Raw genomic sequence first — 23,117 nt, forward strand, 5'->3', positions numbered from 1 at the left:
ATTACTGGACAAAATTATGGTATTACATAGTTTTCGTCAATTTTATTTGCAGCAGAAAATTATATTGTAAATTTACTTACCGTATATGACTTTCCATGCAACTTTCGAATGTCAGATAAAATTTGTTCAACATACAAACTAATAAAGGCTACAAAAACTAAATAAAAGCGGCACCAGAGTCATCATTTCATGACTACAAGTTCACAAGCAATGTCTCGATTTCGCTTGTATAGCTTAAAATGATAATTTTGAAAGTGGTTTTTAAAGGGGCTTAGACCACCCTTTTAAAAGGTGGTCTCAGCCCCTTTCTTGAATGGGTCGTGATGATTTTTTTTTTTTTTTTTTTACAAATTGTGCTACTTACTAAAACGTTTAGACTGGAACGGAACGGAAATCTCGACTAGCGTTGAAAAAGGTTGTGGTGTGGGTGTGGGGGGGGGGGGGAGAATGAGTTGGGAACAAAAACCCTGTATAAAAAAAAAAGACCCATCTTTACTGGGGAAAAAATAAATAAAATAAAATACATTACAAACCCCATGAATTGATACCCTACAATACCAAATAAGAATTCAGACTTCTCTCGAACGGAGGGGGGAGGGGGCAGCTGAAAACCTTCAAATTCTGAAATAGATATAATTTTTGCCAGTGGTTAGTAGTTAAATTAAAGTGCTCTCTCTCTATCTCTCTCTCTTCCCCCTGAAAAGAAACAGGGAGAGATTCAGAAGTAAACTCGTCTAATCATTAATCTTTGTTTCCGACTGATTCTTTCCCACCTCTTTGAAACTTTAGTTGAGATTTCCGTATGTTTCTGTGTATCAAACGGTTGTGCCCATCTAGGTCACAGTTTCAGAAGGAGCTGTTTCATACTATATTTACCTCAGGCATTTTTATTACGCTTCGCTCTTCACTGATGAGGTGACAAATAGGGCTTCCCCACTCGGAACTGTAGTTAATCGAACTCAGGAGGAGGAACTAAAGTGAGTTATTCTGGATTTTCCAATTCGCAAACATGCAAGTCTGCTCCTCTTAAAGACGCTCATTTGTACAGACCTATATAATAAATTATTGATACCTCATCTAATGCTATATGAATTGACGCACTTTGGTTAAAGGTTCGTTATGATTAGGACACTCCCAAACAACATCGTTTGACAACTGAGGACGTAAGAATGGCCCTTAAGGTACTCGAAGTTTATTTATCAGTATACCGACCCTGTATAAAGCTGTCACTGAAATAATTGATCGTACAGATAGTGCATAGCATAATTTATTTATTTATTATTTATTTATTTTTTACACAGTTTTAACAGGTATTGGCAAAACAAAGTTTGCGAAAAGCAAGGGCGTCATTATATGAGATATAATGCTGTATTGCGTGCAGTATAGTGATGTCCCATATGCAAACTTTGGTTTTCCTTTAATTGTTATAGCTGTAGGGAAAAAAATATGGTTGTGTACTGGTTATATACTAGTACATAGTTATATACATTTTCCGTAGTTTGAGGCTTCCTTCTCTAAATTAATATGGATAATGATGAATAGGGATCGCTTCCTTTTTTATTTTATTTTATTTATTATTATTTTTTTAAATAAACTATATTCCTCAAAACAGTAGTTTTGTGTTTCCACAGATCTTATAAGCACCGTCTATTCTGTGTTAATATTTCACCTTAATTCAGATTTGAAGTATTATCCGCCCTGCTCTTTCTCATATTGCCCAGTGACTGCAGGTACAGTACTATATTTCTTTCATTTCAGTACTATATTTTCGCTACATTGGATAACAGCACGGTGTTTTTTAACACCAAAAAGGAAAATTGAACTACTAATCGCTCAGTTATCTTCCAATTAAGGTAATTCAAGAAAATGCATTTTTTTAAGGTAAGTAAATAATAGGTTCACTCTCACAACAGAAAACTACCATAACTATATGTAAACGCACTTCAAAATTAGAATAAATTCAGTTGAGCACACACAGCAACAACCGAAACCTGTCTATCTACATCACTAAACTTTGCTGCTGGACTGGTGCTGCCCTCTAGTGTAGCTCTTCAGTGTTATATATGGTACTTCATCCGTTATTTGTATAGTTTTAGTATTTTTCATGATATAGGTCTGTATTCCGGTTAGGAAAAGTGGAGTAACTTGGGAGGAGTTAGTAATATGGGTGTGTTGTATGCAATCTATGAAGGCGGAAAAGGAATTGATGTTAATTGTGCACTTTTTTCATTTGTCTGGCGCCAGCACTTGACGTTCATCGTCAACGTCTTACACGCACGCTAGTCATGAAGTCGATAAGACCTACAAAAACAGAAGCAAGCAGTTACCTGGACGAAATCACCAGAGAAATTTCGTTTTACTTATCTAGTCTCTCAATGCTTCGAAAATGTCATGGGTTCATAAGATAAAATTAGAAAGTGATATTTTTTTTCGTATATGATAAAGGAATATTACTGTGCAATTTCTTTCTTATAAGCAATGTGATGACATGTATTTTATGTCAACCATTTCCATCTCCAACCATTACTTTAAAAATAAACAAAAATAAACACAGATCTCGAGATCGACTAATCACATATATATATATTTTTTTTAATTCTTTTTATATATATATAAGGTTGTTTCTATATTAGAATTAGATTTTTTTATTATAAAAAACACATTTTGGTAGGTACATAATAATCTGAAGTAAACTTGAAAAGTAAACCAAGTAAATATTTAATAACATTTGCGGCATTGGTGTTCTCCATAAAGTTATATTTTTATTTCCATGCACTGCGATCTATCAAAATATGCTTTGTGATCGGCAGTCGATAGCGACCGTCTGTTTCCCTGCCTTTGTTATGCGGTTTATCAATGTTTTGTTGTTATACATTTAACAGTGGCGGTTGCAAAGAACTCTTTGTATAGTTAGTTATATACGGTTGCACATGATATGGTGCGGTTTCATTACTTCTCTTTATATCGCAGTTGTGAATCCTGATAGCTTTTTTACATTATATTTTGCGGTATTTATAAGGTTCCAGTTTTCCCGTAGTAGTATACCAATCATGTAATCATGTATAATTTTAGGTATTATCTTGTAGGATACACAGTGAAACCTCTTAATGGGTTTTTTCTTGTTATTAAAAGGTGTATTGAATATTGAAGAATTACTGTCGGAACGGCAGTATAACTGTGTTCCATCACATTAAAATAATCAATTATTTACTTACCTAGATCTTTATTTACAAGCAGAAGGAGAGAAGGCCTGCAAAGGCTGGTTAGAGGAAAGTGGATACGTAAACCTGATAAGCTATTGAAATAGAATAATATAAAAGTTCAGAGTTAAAGTACAAATGAATATTTTGATTCGGTGGGTCTGTGGGAGTGGAGGCATACTGGAAGTTTGCGATCCTCAACCAGATAAACATAGCAGTTTAATGTAATGTAAAGTTGTGATCTGAAATGTAAGGTTGAGTTTATATCATAAATATAATGTTACGGTAGATATTTAGTCTGATAGTTAAGAGCTGTGGTTATTGAACCGCCCACCACGAAATACTGTGCATTGGAGAGCATCAGTGAAACTCCGTTGACTGCTTGCATGCATTTACTGCTTGAAATTACCTGTCTGCCTATCAAACGGCAGTATAACGTATCCAGTTGTGAGTTTGCCTTTGCTTAACCTTTTACACTGTTCATCTGTGTGTATATCACAATGCCCAAAACAAAAATACACATTTGTGTATATTTGGTTTGGGCATTGTGAATGGTTGCCGAAACGTAGCACCCATCAGCGCATGCGCACAAATGTGAACTCCGCTAGTAACGACTTGAAACAAAACGAATAAAGCAGTTCTGAGGCTTTTGTTTCTATGTGTTTCGCCAATACAAATGCACTTTAGGGAATTTATAGTGGGCTGAAGATGTGCAACCAAACTACACTTTGTTTTTTGGTTTTCTGCCACTCCCACCTGTATGCCGATATGATGTCAGCCACGAATTACTGTAACTACAATAGTTTTTGCGTATAAAAGTAGAGATGCTGTTACATTGCTCATTGTGAACGTCTTTTCCAAATGCGAACTTTACAGATATAAATATGCGTGTTTCAATTGGTTCGCAAAGTGGTACCTCAAAAAGGAAATTTATATCTTGTGTGAATGGGGTTTTCAACGTTGTTTTTAGCAAAAAAATTAAGCAGAGTGTAAAGCGAAAAGGAATACCCTTCAGTACCTGACTGCCCATAAGTGGGGGAGGATCCCGATTAACCTTTATGTACAGTCATATGGTGGACGAAAGAAAATACTCATGGGTGTTCGTGCCATATTAATATATGTTCAAGACATATGCAGTGAAACAAAAATAAGAAGAGATTATTTTTAAAACACTCAAATCAGCTAAAATTCTATCACGAGTAAATATAGAGAAATTTCGAACTGCAACTATTTCCATGTTTTGTATTACAACTGATAAGCTTCTGTAACACTTAAGGTATGTTTAGACGAGGCCATTTTTCATGCATTGTCATAGTCAGTAGTGCACACAATATTGCAAGCCTCAAGAGACAAGTGTTGCTTGTCACAACATGAATGCCACTTTATGTTTACCTAGTACTAATAAATTTGTGCAGTGTACTCCAAAATGTCATCACTGGAAGCATATGTTGGAAGTATGCGTTGCATTTGTGAAAATTGCTAGAAGGTCAGAAGATGAAAATGAAAGTTTGTAACGAGTGACTTTTTAAAGCTATGTAATGAAATCGACCTGATCGGAGTGGTGCAATTAAATAAAATGATTCTCTGTTATTTTAAATTTTACAAGAAGAGCCTTCCTTGGGCCAGAAATGCTGTCTCGGACTCTGCACTTCGATACTCGCATATATAAAATATTTTTACAAATTGAATGGGGTCCTGCACCCGTCAGTTTGTTCAAATCCAGAAGCAACGTCGCCGTCCATAAGACGTTTACTCTAGAAGTAAACTCTAGAAGGAAGGGAATGAATCAGATTGGTCCACTTAATATCGATGGTTCGACTGTTGGTGATCCTGCTCAGATAACTGACAAACTGAATTAGTGTTTTGCATCTACATTCACACATGAGGAATTCTGTAAGGAAGGGGAGGACAGAAGTTTACTAAATTCTAACAGAGAGCTATAAAAATAAATAAATAAATTTTCCGTTTATACTCCGGGACGACCAAACGGTCAGAGGGGTTCACAAGATAGAGAGAATACAAGAAACAGCACCATATTCAACAGTCACGGGCTTGAACTCCGGTCACTCAAAGCACGTGTACTTATGCACCCGCGCGCCTGACCACTAGGCTACGGCAGCCACTATATGATTTTGTAATAACGAAGAGCACAGTGGAGGAGAAATTGTTGAAGTTAAACATAAAAAAGGCACCTGGGATGGATGGTTTCTATCCAGTTACATTGAAGGAGGCAACGAGGGAAGTAAGCAAACCCTTAGCAATAATTATGAGAGCATCCTTAGATTCAGGGAAGGTCTCTGGACTGGAGATGTGCAAATGTAACTCCACACAAAAGGGGTTTAAAGGGTGACACAAATAATTATAGACCTGTTAGTTTAACTTAACTTCTGTTCCAGGAAAAATATAGAGTCACTGGTTAAAAAAGCACTGCAAGATCATCTAGACAAGACTGCAATAATAGTTCAGACACAGCATGGGTTTGTTAAGGAGAGGTCTTGTCTGACCAATTTGATCAGATACTACACTGGTGTTCAAAGAAAGTGCATCACCCCTTAAAATTGTAATTATCATCCGAATAACGTAAGTATATGGCAGTATTTCTTACAGATTGCATCATATAATATTGACACCCTTAGGTGATGACGTAATATTACATCAGCTGTTACTTTTTTTTTTTATTTAAATGTAAACCCCAAACACGAGAGGTATTAGAACCTATAGTACTTAGTACCGTGCTTGGGTTGGAGGTTGAGAAGACGAAAGAAGATATTTGTTGACATTGGACTTGAACTTCTGTAGACTGTAATTTTCAGGAAATACGTATGAAGCAAGTTTGTTCAAGAAAACTGCAGTTGAATGAATAAACGAGGAAGATGTAAAGTTGGTTCTGTGAGTTTGAAGTTGGACAGTAAATGGATGTTGGCTGGCGGTTGCACGTGTTCGGACTGTTTTGAAAGAGAGAGCAGGAATTATAGAAGCTAGTTCAAAAGAGCACTGCCCGTGGAAGTATCTGTAGAAGAGGCATGCAGCAGAAACAGTACGTCTATGAGAGAGAGAGAGAGAGAGAGAGAGAGAGAGAGAGAGAGAGAGAGAGAGAGAGAGAGAGAGAGAGAGAGCGAGACTGTTAGAGATGAATCATTAATTAACCTAACTGCCCTCTTCTGAATGGAATCAAGAAGCCTGAGAGAGGTTTTGGGGGCACCATCCCAGATGTGGGAACAATATTCCATGGTAGGACGAATTCGCGATTTGTACAGAGTGAGCAGCTGTTTGGAAGAAAAGTAACGCCGAGAGAGTAAACCAAGTTTTTTAGATGCAGAGGAAGCAATATTTGTAATGTGCTTGTTCCAAGAGAAATTAGAAGTCAGGGTAATCCCCAAAAGAGATATGCCATTTTGCCTAGAAATCGGAGTGTCACCAAAGATAAGCATAGGAGCAGAAGAATCCTTTTTGCGAGATATAAGACAAGACTGAGTTTTAGAAGGGTTGAAATCAACTAAGTTGTCTTTTCACCACTGGAGAATTACCTGAAGATCGGCAATTGGTAGCAGAATTTGGAGAAGTTGAAGCTGATTGAGCAGGGAAAGGTTTCTCAAAATGGAAAGTAGAATGCAATGTGCTATCATCGGCAAAACTATGGATAGGATTTCCAGTCAATGGAAGAAGATAATTAATATACAAGAGGAAAAGAGTGGGGGAAAGAACTGAACCTTGGGGGACACCGGCATTAGTGTAGAAGTTAGAAGACAGAGAGCCATCTACCATCACCCTCAGTGAGTGATCAGAGAGAAAACTGGATAACCAATTACAAAAAAACAATTGGCAAACCATAAGATGGAAGCTTATTTAGAAGACCTTTATGCCAAACACGATCGAAAGCCTTTGAGATGTCAAGAGCGACTACTTGTGTTTCAGCGTCTGGTGACTAGGCACCTGCGAGGTGATCTGATTCAGGTGTATAAGGCCTTGCATGGTTTGAGCAGGCTCACTCTTGATGGGATTCTTCCGCTTGCTGAGATTACGAACGTTAGGGGGCATAGATTCAAATTGAGGAAAGACAGTTGTATAATACATGTGTGGAAGTTAGCCTTTAGCCAGCGGGTATTTGATTACCGGAACAAACTTCCATCTGTTGTCGAAGTTGATAGCTTAAATAAATTTAAGGCTGAACGAGACAAATATTTGGAGTGACTGGATGGGTGAAATGGGAAGGTGTTTTTTTTTTTTTTTTTTTTTTGGCTGATGCAAGAAAGCAAGCTTACAGAGCATCAGCCAAAAAAAAAGTATATATATATATATATATACAGGCATACCTCGGTTAACGTTACCTCTGATAACGAAGCTTCGATATAACGAAGTCGGCAAATTCAAGCCCCATTTAACATAAAAAAAAAAATTCCAGTTTAATCACCTAAAATCTAAACAAACTGAAGAAATTACGGAAACCTTTGGGGCTTCTCGTGGTTGGTTCGAGAAATTTAAAAAACGGGCCAGGATTCATAGTGTAAAATTAACAGGAGAAGCTGCAAATAAGTTTCCAGAAAAACTAAAGGAAATAATTGAACGTGAAAATTTTACACCAAATTCGGTGTTCAGTGTTGACGAAAACGGTTTGTTCTGGAAACGGCTACCAACAAAAAGCTTCATTTCTATTGAGGAAAAATCAGCTGCTGGGTTCAAAGCAGCCAAAGACCGTTTAACGTTACTCTTTGGATCAAATGCCTCTGGCGATTATAAATTAAAATTGTTATTAGTTTACCATTCAGAAAATCCGAGGGCGTTAAAAGGTAACATAAAAATGAATTTACGTGTAATATGGAAAGCAAATAGAAAAGCTTGGGTTACCAAGAGTTATTTACTGATTGGTTTGTTAACCACTTTTGTCCTGAAGTAAAACGGTATTGTCAAAAAAACAACTTTGAAGAAAAAGCTCTTTTGTTGTTAGACAATGCTCCGGGACATCCTACTGATCTTCACACGTTGGACACATGCATTCCTGTCAAAGTTGTGTTTCTTCCAGCAAACACAACTTCCCTGATTCAGCCATTGGATCAGGGAGTAATAGCATCATTTAAAGCTTATTATCTGCGTCGAACATTAAGCAATTTAACTGAACTAGAGGATAAAGAGGAAATGACAGTTAAAACTTTTTGGAAAAACTACACCATTAAAAACGCAATTGAAAACATTGATAGTTCTTGGAAAGAAGTCACTAAGAAATGCTTAAATGGAGTTTGGCGCAAAATATGGCCAGAAGTTGTACTAGAAGAAGAAAATAACATCCAAGAAATTAGAAATGAAGTTATCCAGATGGCTCAATCAATAGGTTTCGAAAATGTCGATGAAGAGGATGTTAGAAATTTATTGAATGCAGAAGATGATGGTTTTTCAGTGGAAGATTTAGAAAACCTTGTTAGCAACGAAGACAAAGATAATGAAGACGAAGTTAAAGAAGTTCCTGCCGAAAAAGTGTTAACAACCAAAGATTTAAAAAGGTGCTTAAATGACATTGAAAACGTTTTAAATTAATTTTAAGTGAAAATGATCCTGATTTAGGAAGAAGTTTTATTGTTAAGCGACAGTGTTAAATGCAATAACTCCGTATAGGCAATTGTTAAATGAAAGAGAAAAAAAAAGCATAAGCAATCAACTTTAGACTGATATTTTAAAAGGTGATTTCACTTTGTATGTAAGTTGACTGTTTATTTAATAAAACTTTTCTTTGTTCGAAAAAAAAGTTTTTCATTTTCTTTAAGTGGGAACGTATCCCTATTCTGGCCATAGTATTTTTACCTCTGAAAACGAAGTTTCGCTTAACGAAGTAATTTCGTGGAACGCATCCTATTCGTTATTCGAGGTATGCCTGTATATATATATATATATAAAATAAGCAAGGAAGACGCATATAAGAGTCTTATGTAGTTGAAACAATTTAATAGTGACGTTAAGATTTCTAGTAATGAGTGATTCATATCACACAGCTTGGTATTCAAAATATCAGTTATTACTGAAATATCAAGAATTGTTTCATAGGTCGTATTGCTTTGATGTCGGCATTTATAAGTAGAAATTAAGTAATCATTTTAAAAAATAATAAAAAGTGATAAACCTGTATGGAGTTGGCAATATATGTAACTCTCGACATTTCCTAGAAAAGTAGCATGCGATATTGTTTGCCATTCTCATCAACCAGTGGCATTCAACATATTACACCACAAGTGGCATCATCATTGTCTAAACGCATAGTTAAGGTGCGTTTAGGCAAAGAACTAAATGCATGGATTTAGTCCTTTGCATTTGTCATGGCGATCGCGTTTGCGTAGCACATTGAGAAATCATCAGTGACACATAAATATAAGGTAAGTCATACCCTTATGTAATTTGTAGATAGTATCTGAAGTTCTAATAAGAACTGAAGAACTTTAGAAAGTGACTTACAAACTCAAAAAATAATTTTTATTTTTCGATTTCGAATCAGAGTGTTTCCACCACCTCTCCAAGTACACACTAACCAGTTACGATTACTTGCAGTTACCGGCTATCCGAAAGTGATTGCCACAAGCGCTGATGTATATACACCCTCATAATTGTAATTATAAATAAATATACCTTTGTAAAAATTTTAAAATCAGTATATTTCTAATTATATAATATTTATAATTTTTTGTTTTTGTTTTACAGGGGACCATTTAGTTGCGTTAGGCACTGTATTCACAGGAAAACTAGCCAACAGTTTGCAGTAAAAATTGTGGATGTGGCGAAATTCACATCTTGCCCAGGGCTTAGTACAGAAGGTAATTAGTACAATTGCATTTGTCAAATACTTTTAGAGGTAAAATGAAATATATATTGCTAGCATGTACTTAGTCATGTTCCTTGTGGAAAGCTCAGTGGATATATATATATATATATATATATATATATATATATATATATATATATATATATATATATATATATATATATATAGAGAGAGAGAGAGAGAGAGAGAGAGAGAGAGAGAGAAAAGATTAGGTTCCATTTTAGTCACTGATGGAAGCTGAGAAATACTTCCATCGGAGACAGGATTGGAATCTTGAGAATCTTTTTTTTTTTTTTTAAACAGTGGCCATGTCACTGGTCTAGAACGAGGGTTGCATTTGTTTTATTTTGGAAAAGTCGAGTTTTTTTTTTTTTTTGTAAAACAGTCGATTTCACAAATCGGATAATGTTTCTGGACATGTTTAGGAAAATGAAAAATGCGGCAAACCACCGAATCGACAAATTTAGTTGTGAGTTTCTGTTGTTATTGGCTTTACGTACATCTTAGGACGTAAGTTGCATTATATTTGACCAGAGTGTGTTGGCTGGCCGATTTACATGTTCCGTGGACTAAAAAACTCAAAATAATTGACGAGTCTTAAAAGGACCCTGCGTCCTTGGCCCGATATCAGCTAATTACAGCTCGGTTGAAAGAATTCCTCTTTCGAAGTAGCCGTCCGTGCGCCTCCCCCCCCCCCGCCTTCAATTTGAAAAAGTACTTTATATATGCAAGTGTCGATGCGCAGAGCCCGAGGCAGCATTTCTGCCTCAAGCAACGCACTTCTTGTAAAATTTTAAATAACAGACAATCATTTAATTACGCCACTCCGAACAGGTCTATTTTATTACAATAGCTTTAAAAAGCCACTCGTTCAAAACTTTCATTTCTTCTTCTAGCTTCCCGCAAACGCAATGCATACTACAGCATATATTTCCAGTGATGACAGTTTGGTGTACATTCTCTTCAACCGGGCTGTATTCCATTTTAAGAATTCCTTTCAAAAAGAGTGATATGTGAAGAAATCCCAATTTATACTGTGTGTTTTATGATATTAAGTTACGTATGTGTTAATTATTCGTTTTGTATATGTATGATGATCAAGCCTTAAAGTACTGCCCTGTGATCATTTAATTTGCCAAATGTCTTTGAAAAGTCGACTGTATTCCAAGTTATTTTAGAATGTTGAGTTAGGACAATGACTAGATCGTAGATAGCTTAGCTTAATCTTAAATTAAGCTAAGCCATATCTACGATCTAGTCATTACATCAGAGCACATAAGGACTCCTTAAAATATTATCAGTTAGGACAATGATTAAATTTAGCATAATTCCACATCACATATACAAAGAAATACTCATTTTACTTTACCAAAAGGCTTTTCCGATTCTGTGATTGATTTGTCTCCGATATTGTGATGCGAATATATCGCAGAATGCTGTGAAGGTTGGTTATAAGGGTCAAAAATAAGGTTCCAGTTCAGCTTTCAGTGGTTAGTTTATTTAATCGGTAAATTCTCTGCCTGGTTACATGCTTTTTTATCTCTCCATTCGATTTTTCTCCCAAAAGAATCAAGGAATAGTTAGAGTTAAAAAAAAAAAAAAAAACTTTTTTTTTTTAACACTCACGAAAATATCGTAATTTGCAGTGTCAAGTAGTCAAGTGCGAGATCAAATGGCTGACTGACAAAATTCAGGTTAATATCGTAAAGCATGAATCTTGGTTGAGCTTTTTCGAATGATACGTATTTGATTTATCTTTGTAGATACAAATTTTGAAGCCAGTAATTTGAACAAATATATATTCAAGAACGGTTTGTAAAATCTATAATAGGTTATATTAAAGTTTCGAAATAAATTCTACCTAAATTCGAATTTAATTTTCAATTACTACCAGTCGCATATAGCATCATCGTTATATTCTCTCCAAACTAGATTTTTTTAGACTCCCATGTAGCAAGTACAGCTTGTCAGGTACACTCAAGTGGACCCAATTTCGGCGAAGTCCGGACGTCTGTGAGGGGAGAAAAAAACGGTCTTTTTTCTCCCCTGTATACTGTCACGGGAGACTTAGTTCTCGGATTGGCCGTTCTCCAGAGCAGCACGGTAGAGCTGATTTTGCGTGGTGTAAATTTTACGCCAGGGATATATAATTTTTACCAAACGTCATAGATATACAGAAATTTGTCATGTTATGGAATTGTGAATGTTGCTAAGTTTTTAGATTGTAGTTTGCATAACAACATCGGCGCAGAAATTTTTATCCGTATGCCGTTTAAAATAAAATTAAGACGCCCAGAATACTATGTCCATTCAAAACACGTGTACTTGTGTCATTGTTGTCAAAAGGCTCTCGATACTGGAACTTCGATGAAGCAAAAAGTTTTGCCGTATTATTATTATTATTATTGCTCATATATTATTTCCTCCTGATAGGGGGTTCCACCTCGTTACGGGTATTGCTACCAAGTACACAGGGTGGTTATTGTTATGTCTGCTGTTACTGTTGGTCGAGGAATTCTCTGACTATCCTACAGGTGTTCAGGATTCCGACTTTCTAGAGTTCCTTGTAGGTGTTCTCTGGAAGACGTATTGCTGCTAGGCTGTTATGTAGGGTCTTTGGCACCATACCTGTAGTTGACACGATGATCGAGATGGTCGTTACTTGTTGCATATGCCACATCTCTTTGATCTCCTGGCTTAGGTTCGTGCACTTCCTGATTTATTTCCCCATGGGTTTTCTGCAGATTGCCAGTGTTGAGTACCGCTATGTCAATCAGATAGGTAGACTTTTTTATTCTTGTGCACGAGGGTTATGTCCTGTCTGTTGTGCGGAATTGTCTTATCCGTTATTATGGCACGGTCCCAGTACAGCTTGTGAGTTGGGGTATCTAGTACTGCCTGGGGTTCGTACTTGTAGTACGGTACACTTTCTTCGATTAGCTAGTATTTCTTTGCTAGCTTCTGATGTGTTATCTTAGCTACCTGGTCGTGTCTATGAGTGTACTCAGCCTGGGTGATCACCTTGCTCCCCGCGATGATGTGTTGGATCGTTTCTGAGGTCAGGTGGCATCGTCGACATGTGTCATCGGACACTCCGGGCTCCTTGGCGATGTATTTTCTATAGTTCCTGGTGTAGATTACCTGGTCTTGGATGGGGAGCATGAATCCTTCAGTCTTGAGGAAGAGCTTCCCGCTCGTGAGGCATGCATTGGAAGCAATTTTATCTATGTGATCTTGATGGAGATCATTGTAGTGTCTACCGTGGAGTGTCTTCTCTGCCTATCTTTCTAGCTTCGTTTGTACCTCCTGGTTGTGTGGGGGGGACTCCTCGCTTAGGATGAGTGGGGTATACCACTTGTCTATCTTCTTTATGGCCTGGTGGAGTGCTGCTGTGTGTTTCCTGGAAGTAATCCTTCAGGTTAATTATCGCTATCTTCTGTTGCTCAATGAGGTGTATCAGGCTCCTTCCTCTTCTTCCCGGGCAATTGTCAGTTTCTCCACGGCAGATTTCGGGTGGTGTTGTCGGCTCTTGGTCATCATTGTCCTTGTCTTTCTCATGATATCCTCCGGCTCCTTGAGGAGCCGGAGGATATCATGGTCCTTGAGGTTGTCACAGACATTCTCTCAGATATTCCTGACAAGCTGTACTTGCTACATGGGAGTCTAAAACGCTGATGGAACTAATATTCGGGTGACACTCAAGTGGACCCAATTTCGGCGAAGTCCGGACGGTCTGTGACAGCCAAATCCTCTGCTTGCACCTTCACGATGGTGGGACTGTTAGTAATCCTGGGTATAACCTCCATGCACAAGTACATGGTGGGTGACCACCCAGGTGTGAACCAACGTAAGCAGGGGTCGAGGTGTGGCGCCCACACCACATGGAGAAACGTCGCCCCTCCATGTTAACAGGCAGTACTAGGTGGTAGATGACTCTCATCAACCGGAACAATACCACCACTTTGCTTATTGGAGGCTTGAAGTGGTGGAACCCATGTTTAGTCTCTAGACCTAAGTTCCGGTCAACCCTTCCCCATCTCTTTCATCATGCAGTATGATTGATGACTTTTGAGGTTATGATGAACATCGTGGCGAGATCCAATATTCCTTACATTTCGAGGGTACAGCTCTAAAACGGTGTTCGCAGACCGGCCGCTAGTTAGTACACCAGACCGAACCTATTGGGAAAAAAAAGGAGGCTTCTGGATCAGCTAGTGTATAATCTTGCTACCTATACTCTGCCAGATAGTGGCTGGAGGGAGTCCGAGTAGTGTGGCTGGAGGGAGCATTGACTAGGCCACGTTATGTCAAGGATCTGGGTATATTCTTACCATGTGTACGCCATATCCAAAAATTTCATTACTTCATACAGCATGTCCCACCTACTTTTTCTTACTATTGAATACACCATGAATTGTCAAGCCAATAGAGAAAGCTTATCTGCGAAAAGATCTAAACCTCCCAAGCACTTCCTAATTCATTTCACAAATATACGTGGTCTCAATTCTAATCTCAACGATGTACATTTCCACTTGCAGTCTGCCAAACCCCATGCACTTTTTCTGACAGAATTTAAGTTATCGGTTGATTCAACTACTGCTCATCTCAAATGCCCAAATTATTCGCTGTATGATTCCTTTCGCCTCAAAAGTGGTACTTGTGCATATGTCCGTTCTGATATTCCCTGTCAGAGACTTGGCAATTTGGAATCTCCTCTCTTTGATATTCTCTGGCTTAAAATCTCTCTACCTCATTGTGTCAAATTCATCTGTTCTCCCAACTCCACTAATCACTTGGAGCTCTTTGACTTCCTCTCTTTGCAACTTGACTTTCTCCAGTCGAACTTTCCTAACAGTGAGGTATTTTCCTTGGTGATTTTAATGTTCACAACTGCAGCTGGCTTCCGTTTTCTAGTCACACTGACCCAGCTCGTCGAGATGCTGAGGGTTTTGCAATTACTAATGACCTTGCACAGATTGTTCATTTACCTAGAAAAGTACCGGACAATTCTAATCATACAGCCAATACTCTTGATCTTTTTCTTACAAACAACCCTTCTAAGTACACGGTCGAAGTGAGCGGTCCTTTAGGCACTTTTGATCACAACTTTGTGATTGTCTCTTCTCCAATGGAGCCTTTATCTCATGGCTATTCCCAGCCTCGTGTTGTTTGGCATTACAAGAATGCAAAATGAGATGACCTGCGAGACTTCTTTTCTTTTTTTCCTTGGTCGGATTACTGTTTCAAAACTTCTGATGTCAACGTTTGCTCAGATCGAGTCAGTGAAATTATTCTTGCAGGAATGGAATCCTTTATCCCACATTCCACTTTAAAATCTCGTCCTTTATCTAAACATTTGTTTTCCAATAAATGTGCTAAGGCTGTTCAAGAGAAGAATGTTGCATATCGTAATTGGCTTGTTTCTAATTCTTCAGTTTTATTTTCTGCCTATACCAAAGCTGGCAACAATTGTAAAGCAGTTATTAATCAGTCCAAACTACAGTTTGAACCGGCTAAGAGTAGAAAACTTGTTTCTTGCCCTAATGGTAGCCGAGAATTCTGGTCTCTTGCCAAAGCTATTGGCCGCAACTTTTGCCCATCTCTGCTCCCACCTCTGTCCAAACCATATGGTTCTGTTGTCACTTCAGCCAAGGATAAAGCTGACTTTCTAGCATCCCATTTTTCTTCCAACTCATGTATTAATGATCTTGGTAAAACACCTCCCACCATTCCCAACACGCTCCATTCTATGCCTCTTGTGGTCTTCTGTCAAAAGGATGTCAGAAGGATTTTGACGAATCTTGATGCTAAGAAAGCTCCAGGTCCCAGTGGTATTTCTCCACTTGTTCTCAAAACCTGTGCTCCTGAACTTACTCCTATTCTTTGTTGCTTTTTTTCACTTTCTTAGTCCAAAGGTGTTTTTCCTAATGCTTGGAAATTTGCTCATATCCAGCCAGTTCCTAAAAAGGATGACAAATCCCTCCCATCGAATTATCATCCCATTACAATTACTTCTACTCTTTCTAAAGTAATGGAGAAATCAATTAACCGCCAACTCTTAAACTACCTAGAAACCTTCCGTCTGATCAACGATCACCAGCATGGATTCCGTCAGTGTCGATCCACTGGTGATATTCTGGCTTATGTTACCCATTTATGGACGAATTCAATGGAAAAGTTCGGTGAAACACAATTAGTTGCTCTTGACATCTCAAAGGCTTTCGATCGTGTTTGGCACGAAGGTCTTCTAAACAAGCTTCCATCTTATGGTTTGCCAACTGTTTTTAGTTATTGGTTATCCAGTTTTCTCTCTGATCGTTCACTGAGGGTGATGGTGGATGGCTCTCTGTCTTCTAACTTCTTCACTAATGCTGGTGTCCCCCAAGGTTCAGTTCTTTCCCCTACTCTTTTCCTCTTGTATGTTAATGATCGTCTTCCATTGATTGGAAATCCTATCCATAGCTTTGCCGATGATAGCACATTGCATTCCACTTTCCATTTTGAGAAACCTTGTCCTGCTCAATCAACTTCTCGAAAATCTGCTACCGATTCCTTAAATGCCGATCTTCAGGTAATTCTCCAGTGGGGCAAAGACAACTTAGTTGATTTCAACCCTTCCAAAACTGTCTTGTCTTATATCTCGCAAAAAGAATTCTTCTGCTCAGAGCCGGCTCGAACAAAAGCAGGGCCCGGTGAAAAGTTGACTTGCGGCGCTTTGATACAAATTTCGTACAACAAAATAATTTATTGCATTTTGATATTTATTATATTGCACAATTGGTTTAGTAAGGATTATATGAAAATGATAAATAATTTAATTATTTTAATAAAATTAACATGTCAATCACAAAAAAATCTTTAATAAATCAAATAAGAAAAATAATTGCTTCATATACTTATAAAATACAATTTGGTATGCAACTTAATGGAATAAGGTCACAATATGTGATTTTTGTTTCATTTTCGTACATGTTTTATAGGAAATTCGTTGATAATAGCATCATAATTTAGTTATTTGGCTATTTCGGATTCGATAGATAAAATGGCTAAGGAGGTAAATCGTTCTTGACTAATGCTAGATCTCAAGTAATTTTTTATTATTTTCAATTTTGAGAAAGATCTTTCTGCAGATGCGACGGTAATTGGTAAGGTTAATATAATTTTTAGAACAGTAACAAAATTTAGATACAATTCAAATATATTATTTTTCAGTAAATATTGTAATATTTGTAATATTGTATTCCTGGAAGGCAAAACTGGACGACAAACTTTGATTTCATTAAATAAATCAATGCAATCAATATCGTCTTGCAAGGTCGCATTTAAGTCTTTGCAACATTTAAGAAGATCGTTTTCAGTCAGTTTTTGAATATTATCCAAATTATATAAAAAACCATATGATGTCTCATGTTCGTGATAAATTTCGAATCGTTTCTTAAAAGAAATAATCGCGCCATCGATTATGACTAGAAAATACTGAATTCTGAAATATTCTTCGCCCGATGAAATAGGCTGATTGGTTCCTTCATAACAAAATTGCTTTGTTTTTCGTCCAGTTCTTTGATTCTTAAATTCAGATGTCACTTGTAATTCTTCAGCTATTTCCTTTGCAGTTATTAAAGAAGATTTGAATCCCGATTCACGATACCGTTCAAAAAAAATTTAAAAGGCCTTTTAAATGTGAATTTGCAGTACCGATATCTATATTTGAATTTTGAAATATCTTGCTCATAATATTTACTTCATTCAGTATGTCATACCAAATGACCAAACTTAATAAAAATTCAAATGAATTAAGTTTATTTTCGATTGATTGGATTTCGTTTTCATGTCACAGGTATGTTCATAAAGGTATTTCAAAGCTAGAGAAAATTGTGGTACTTGGTATCTCACAGATTTCACTTTCGAGGCGACATTCCCACCTTGTTTCTGACAATGGTTTTGGAGTAAGATGTTTGACATGCTCTTTTAATATACCCCAGCGTATCACAGAACTTGCAAAAATATTATATATGCTTTGTAACGTCCGAAAAAATGAATTTGCAAGAGAAGATGATTTTGAAATGTCTCCAAGAACTAAATTAAAATTATGACTTCCGCAGGGCATGTACTGTGCTTTGGAATTCTTTTGCACGATAAGTGCTTGCAACGCCTTTATATAAACCTCTCATATGAGCCCCGTTATCGTACCCCTGTCCTCGACAGTTCCCTAAATCTAATTCCTCCTTTTCTAATATGCTTTCAATTTTGGCTGATAACCCTTCTCCTGTTGAGTCTTTTACTGTTTCAAAACAAATAAATCGTTCTTGTATACTCACATCACTTTCAGAGTTATCTACATTAACATATCTTAAAATAACAGATAATTGTTCTTGATGGCTTACGTCTGGAGTGCAATCTAATAAAATTGTGAAATACTTAGCTTTCTTAACTGTATTTATTATTTGCTTTCTAACTTTTTAGCCAAAGCAGAAATCAGTTCATCTTGTAGTCTATGAGATAAACAGGAACGCGATGCTGATTATACGCACCGATCCAAATGTATGATTGGGTCAAATCTTGCAAGTAACTCTATGAGACCTAAGAAATTACCGTTGTGCGGTTTATATAAAGCATTGCTACTGCCCCTGAACAGCAAATTATGCTCTGATAAATATAAAATTGCAGCCACTGTTCGTTCACAAACACATTTTAAACGCTGTTTTTCGTTTTTAATTATTTTTTCATGTTCTTTGTCAATAGTGTTTCCAAGTTTCAAATTCTTTTCAAGTTGTAACAATTTGTACATAGCTTGTAAATGATATTCTGATCTTTCGTGACTTTGTAATCGCGAACTTAAATGTACCCAATCGTTAAGTCCAGTTAAACATAGAGAAGTGGTATTTGAAGAGAATAACTTACACGCATAACACAAAGTGGCATCTTTGTACTTTGAGTAACCACCTTCGCTCCATTTGTTAATTATTTTTAAATAATAATTTTCAGAAAAACTTCTGTTATTTTTATCTTTCAGAAAATCGTAGTTTTTTACTTGTGTCACGCCATTTTGTATGATAGCCATTCTAAATTTATCAGTTAAAATTTCAGGCCAAGTATCAGGATCATTGATATCGACATTTTCGTCGCTTTGTTGATTCTCTTGAAGCTGCGGTCCTCGGAATAATTCATCTTGTTCTTTGTTCGACGCTGACAAAAAATCCTCCGTCTGTACGTTTCCCTCTGCTTCATGATTATCTTCTCGTTCTACAGTTTTCTTATCATAGCTTTCCTCTTCATTAGGACGAGAGCTGGCTTTATGATGATCAGGATCGTTTTTGTGGATGTCGCACGGCGTAATTTCATTTCCGCGAGTTTGATTTTCCAATAACTGTGAATTATGCGTTTCTTCAGTTTGTTGCACATTTTCGGTTTTTAAAAATTTTGCGAGGGAGTTCCTCTGTTTTTCCGTAATTTCTTCTCTCTTTCTTTTTTTCTTCAATTTATCAGAGCCAAACATATACTTTCTTCCTGCATCTCTGTCTCTACTAGTCATGTTGCGAAATAGATACGAATATGTTATTTATTTTCACACCTCGCGAATCGCGATAAAAACGTACGATGTACGATCAGCTGTCATAATATATATATATATATATATATATTCGTATTTGTGGGGAATATTTATTCAATAATTTCAAATGAAACTCCAATAAATTATTATATAATTATTATTTTTATTTGTAAGGAGAGATATATTAAATATATTTGAAAGAAAATATATTTTTCCGTGTTCTTTGGAGAATTCTTGGCGGGCTTTCAGATAATGTTAATAACATGATTATTGACATTTTATTTCTTATGTATATTAAAAATATGGCCATTTTATGGCGATGTCGCTAGATTTTGCGACAGTATTAAAACAAAAAAAAAAAAAAAAAAAAAAAAAGAACCATTTTTATTTCGCAAAATCAGTCAGCGGCGCGGGGCCTTGTGCGCTCGCACCGTTTGCACCCCCCCTTCCCCTCGGGCCGGCTCTGCTTCTGCTCCTATGCTTATCTTTAGTGACACTCTGATTTCTAGGCAAAATGATATATCTCTTTTGGGGATTACCCTGACTTCTAATCTCTCTTGGCACAAGCACATTACAAATATTGCTTCTTCTGCATCTAAAACACTTGGTTTTCTCTTTCGCTCTCGGCGTTACTTTTCTTCCAAACAGCTGCTCACTCTGTATAAATCACAAATCCGCCCTGCCATAGAATATTGTTCCCACATCTGGGGTGGTGCCCTCAAAACCTCTCTCAGGCTTCTTGATTCTTCACAGGAAGTGAAGCCAGTCGACATCGCTGGACAGTGCAGTGTTGAGTCAGTTTGGTGTGACATAAGCATTGGGAGATCAAAATTGAGAGTAGGAGTGTGCTATAGGCCTAATGACTCTGATGAGTATAATAAGGAACTGTACAGGGAAATAGAGTGGGCCAGTAAATCAGAGAGTCTTATAATGGGAGATTTTAATTTCCCAGATATTGACTGGAATTTGGGGGCTGGTTACTCACACACTAGCAGGGCTTTTGTGGATTTATTGGATGATTGTTTTCTACATCAGCATGTTCGGGAGGCAACTAGAGGGAGTAATACTCTTGATTTGATTATCAGCAGTGATTCTTCATGCATTAAGAATCTGCAGATAAATGAACCACTAGGTGGCAGTGATCACAGTGTGCTGAAGTGGGATTTACTGAAAGAGGTAACTACCATTAGGGGTAAAGGGAAGGGTTATTGCTTCCGTAAATGCGACTACGATGGACTGAGACAGTATTTAAATTCTATACAGTGGGACCAACTGATGATGTTACCAACAGCAAATTCAAAATGGGAAGCATTCAAAGAACTTATCTTGGAAGCTACTAGGCTTTACATACCAACTAAGAAATATTGTTAAAGGTTTAGGCCAAAATGGATGTCAGATGAACTAATGAGGCATATGGCAGAGAAGAAAAATGCATGGGATACTTACAAATTAACACATGACACAGAAGCCTATGATAGATACAAGTTGATATGCAACCAAGTTACAAAGGAGGTTAGGCAGGCGAAGGCAGATTACGAGAAATCCTTGGCAAGGGATGCAAAGAAAAACAGCAAAGAGTTCTTTACTTATGTAAACTCTAGAAGGAAGGGGATGAATCAGATTGGTCCACTTGATATTGATGGGTCAACTGTTGATGATCCTGCTCAGGTAGCTAACAAACTAAATGAATATTTTGCATCGACATTCACACATGAGGAGTTATTCAGCAAGGGGAATGCCAGAGGTGTATTCAACTCTAGCAGTAAGCTACAGAATCTTGAAATAACTGGGAGTAAAGTGGAGGAGAAACTGTTGAAGATAAACACAAGAAAGGCACCCGGGGTGGATGGGATCTATCCAGTTATATTAAAGGAGGCAGCAAAGGAAGTAAGCAAACCCTTAGCCATAATTATGAGAGCTTCCTTGGACTCAGGGGAGGTACCCATAGACTGGAAATGTGCAAATGTGACCCCAATTCACAAAGGAGGATCAAAGGCTGACACAAGTAATTATAGACCTGTGAGCTTAACTTCTGTTCCAGGAAAATTAATGGAGGCACTGGTTAAAGAAGCACTGCAGGATCATTTAGACAAGACTTCAGTTATAGCTCAGACACAGCATGGTTTTGTTAAGGGAAAGTCTTGCCTGACCAACTTGATTGGATACTATGATGCAGTCACAAAAGAACTGGATGCAGGGAATAACTTTGATATTATATACTTGGATCTTAGAAAGGCTTTTGATACTGTTGCACATGGAAGACTGCTACACAAATTGGAGCAGTGTGACATTGGAGGCAAATTGCTGCTATGGATAAAGGGGTGGTTGAGGGGGAGAAGACAGAGAGTGGTAATCAATGGACACTGCTCATCGTGGACTAATGTTATTAGTGGAGTCCCTCAGGGCTCAGTGTTGGGTCCATTATTGTTTTCTGTATTTATAAATGATATTGATGATGGTATATCAAGCTTAATGTCCAAGTTTGCAGATGATACAAAGGTTGGCAGGGTTGTCAAGGACACTACTGACACTATGCTGCTGCAACAGGATCTGGAAAGGTTGAGCAGATGGGCTGAGAGGTGGCAAATGAAGTTTAACATTGACAAATGTAAAGTACTACACATGGGAAAAAGCAACCCCAGAGCAACGTATCAACTCTGTGGTACTACACTGACAGTGGTAGAGAATGAAAGGGACTTGGTGGTGATTGTGCAGGCAGATATGAAGTTCTCTGAGCAGTGCAGACGGGCTGCAAGAGTAGCTCATGGAGTATTGTCAATGATATACAGGAATTTTTCCAGCAGGGATAAGGAGGTGATTATTCCATTGTATAAGGCAATGGTCAGGCCACACCTAGAGTACTGTATACAGGTCTGGAGGCCTCATTTCAAGAAGGATGTAGAGCTGCTGGAACGAGTACAGAGAAGGGCAACAAGATTAGTGAATGGAACAATGGGGTGCTCTTACGAAGAAAGGCTTAAGTTTTGCAAATTACAGTGTCTGGAGACTAGGCACCAGCGAGGTGATCTGATAGAGGTGTATAAAGCATTGAATGGTTTAAGCATGCTCAATGCTGATGGGATTCTTCCTCTAGCTCAGAAAAATCACCTGAGAGGGCATAAATTCAAATTGAGGAAAGACAGATGTAGGATTGACGTGCGGAAATTTGCCTTTAGCCAGCGGGTGGTTGGTTGGTGGAACAGACTGCCATCCCTTGTGGTGGAGGTTGATAGCCTAAATAAGTTTAAGGCTCAGCTGGACAGGTATTTTGAACGAACAGAGGGGTGAAGTGGAAGTGGGTTTTTTTTTTTTTTTTGGCTGATGCTGCATAAGCTTGCTTTCTTGCATCAAATGCCTCTACTAATGCTAATGCTAATGCTATTCAGAAGAGGGCAGTTAGGTTAATTAATGATTCATCTCTAACAGAGTCTCTCCACTCGCTGTCTCATAGATGTACTGTTTCTGCTGAATGCCTCTTCTACAGATACTTCCATGGGCACTGTCTTCTGAATTGGCTTCTATAATTCCTGCTCTCCCTTTCAAAACAGTCCGAACACGTGCTGCC

The 23,117-nt window shown here is 37.6% G+C and overlaps 1 protein-coding gene across 6 annotated transcripts in view; it reads left to right on the plus strand.

Annotated features, from left to right (window-relative positions):
• The window catches only part of LOC150084231 (peripheral plasma membrane protein CASK-like), a 1,403,586-nt gene that overhangs the window by 253,469 nt on the left and 1,127,000 nt on the right, over nucleotides 1-23,117 (plus strand). For all 6 annotated transcript variants that reach the window (XM_090375948.1, XM_090375952.1, XM_090375953.1 and 3 more), the window contains exon 2: nucleotides 9,882-9,994. In XM_090375948.1, the coding sequence (XP_090232074.1) occupies nucleotides 9,882-9,994 (113 nt within the window). The remainder of the gene's footprint in view (nucleotides 1-9,881; nucleotides 9,995-23,117) is intronic.

The sequence above is a fragment of the Mastigoproctus giganteus genome, chromosome 6 (genome assembly GCF_048544385.1).
Source record: "Mastigoproctus giganteus isolate SK-2022 chromosome 6, ASM4854438v1, whole genome shotgun sequence".
NCBI classification, from domain to species: domain Eukaryota; kingdom Metazoa; phylum Arthropoda; class Arachnida; order Uropygi; family Thelyphonidae; genus Mastigoproctus; species Mastigoproctus giganteus.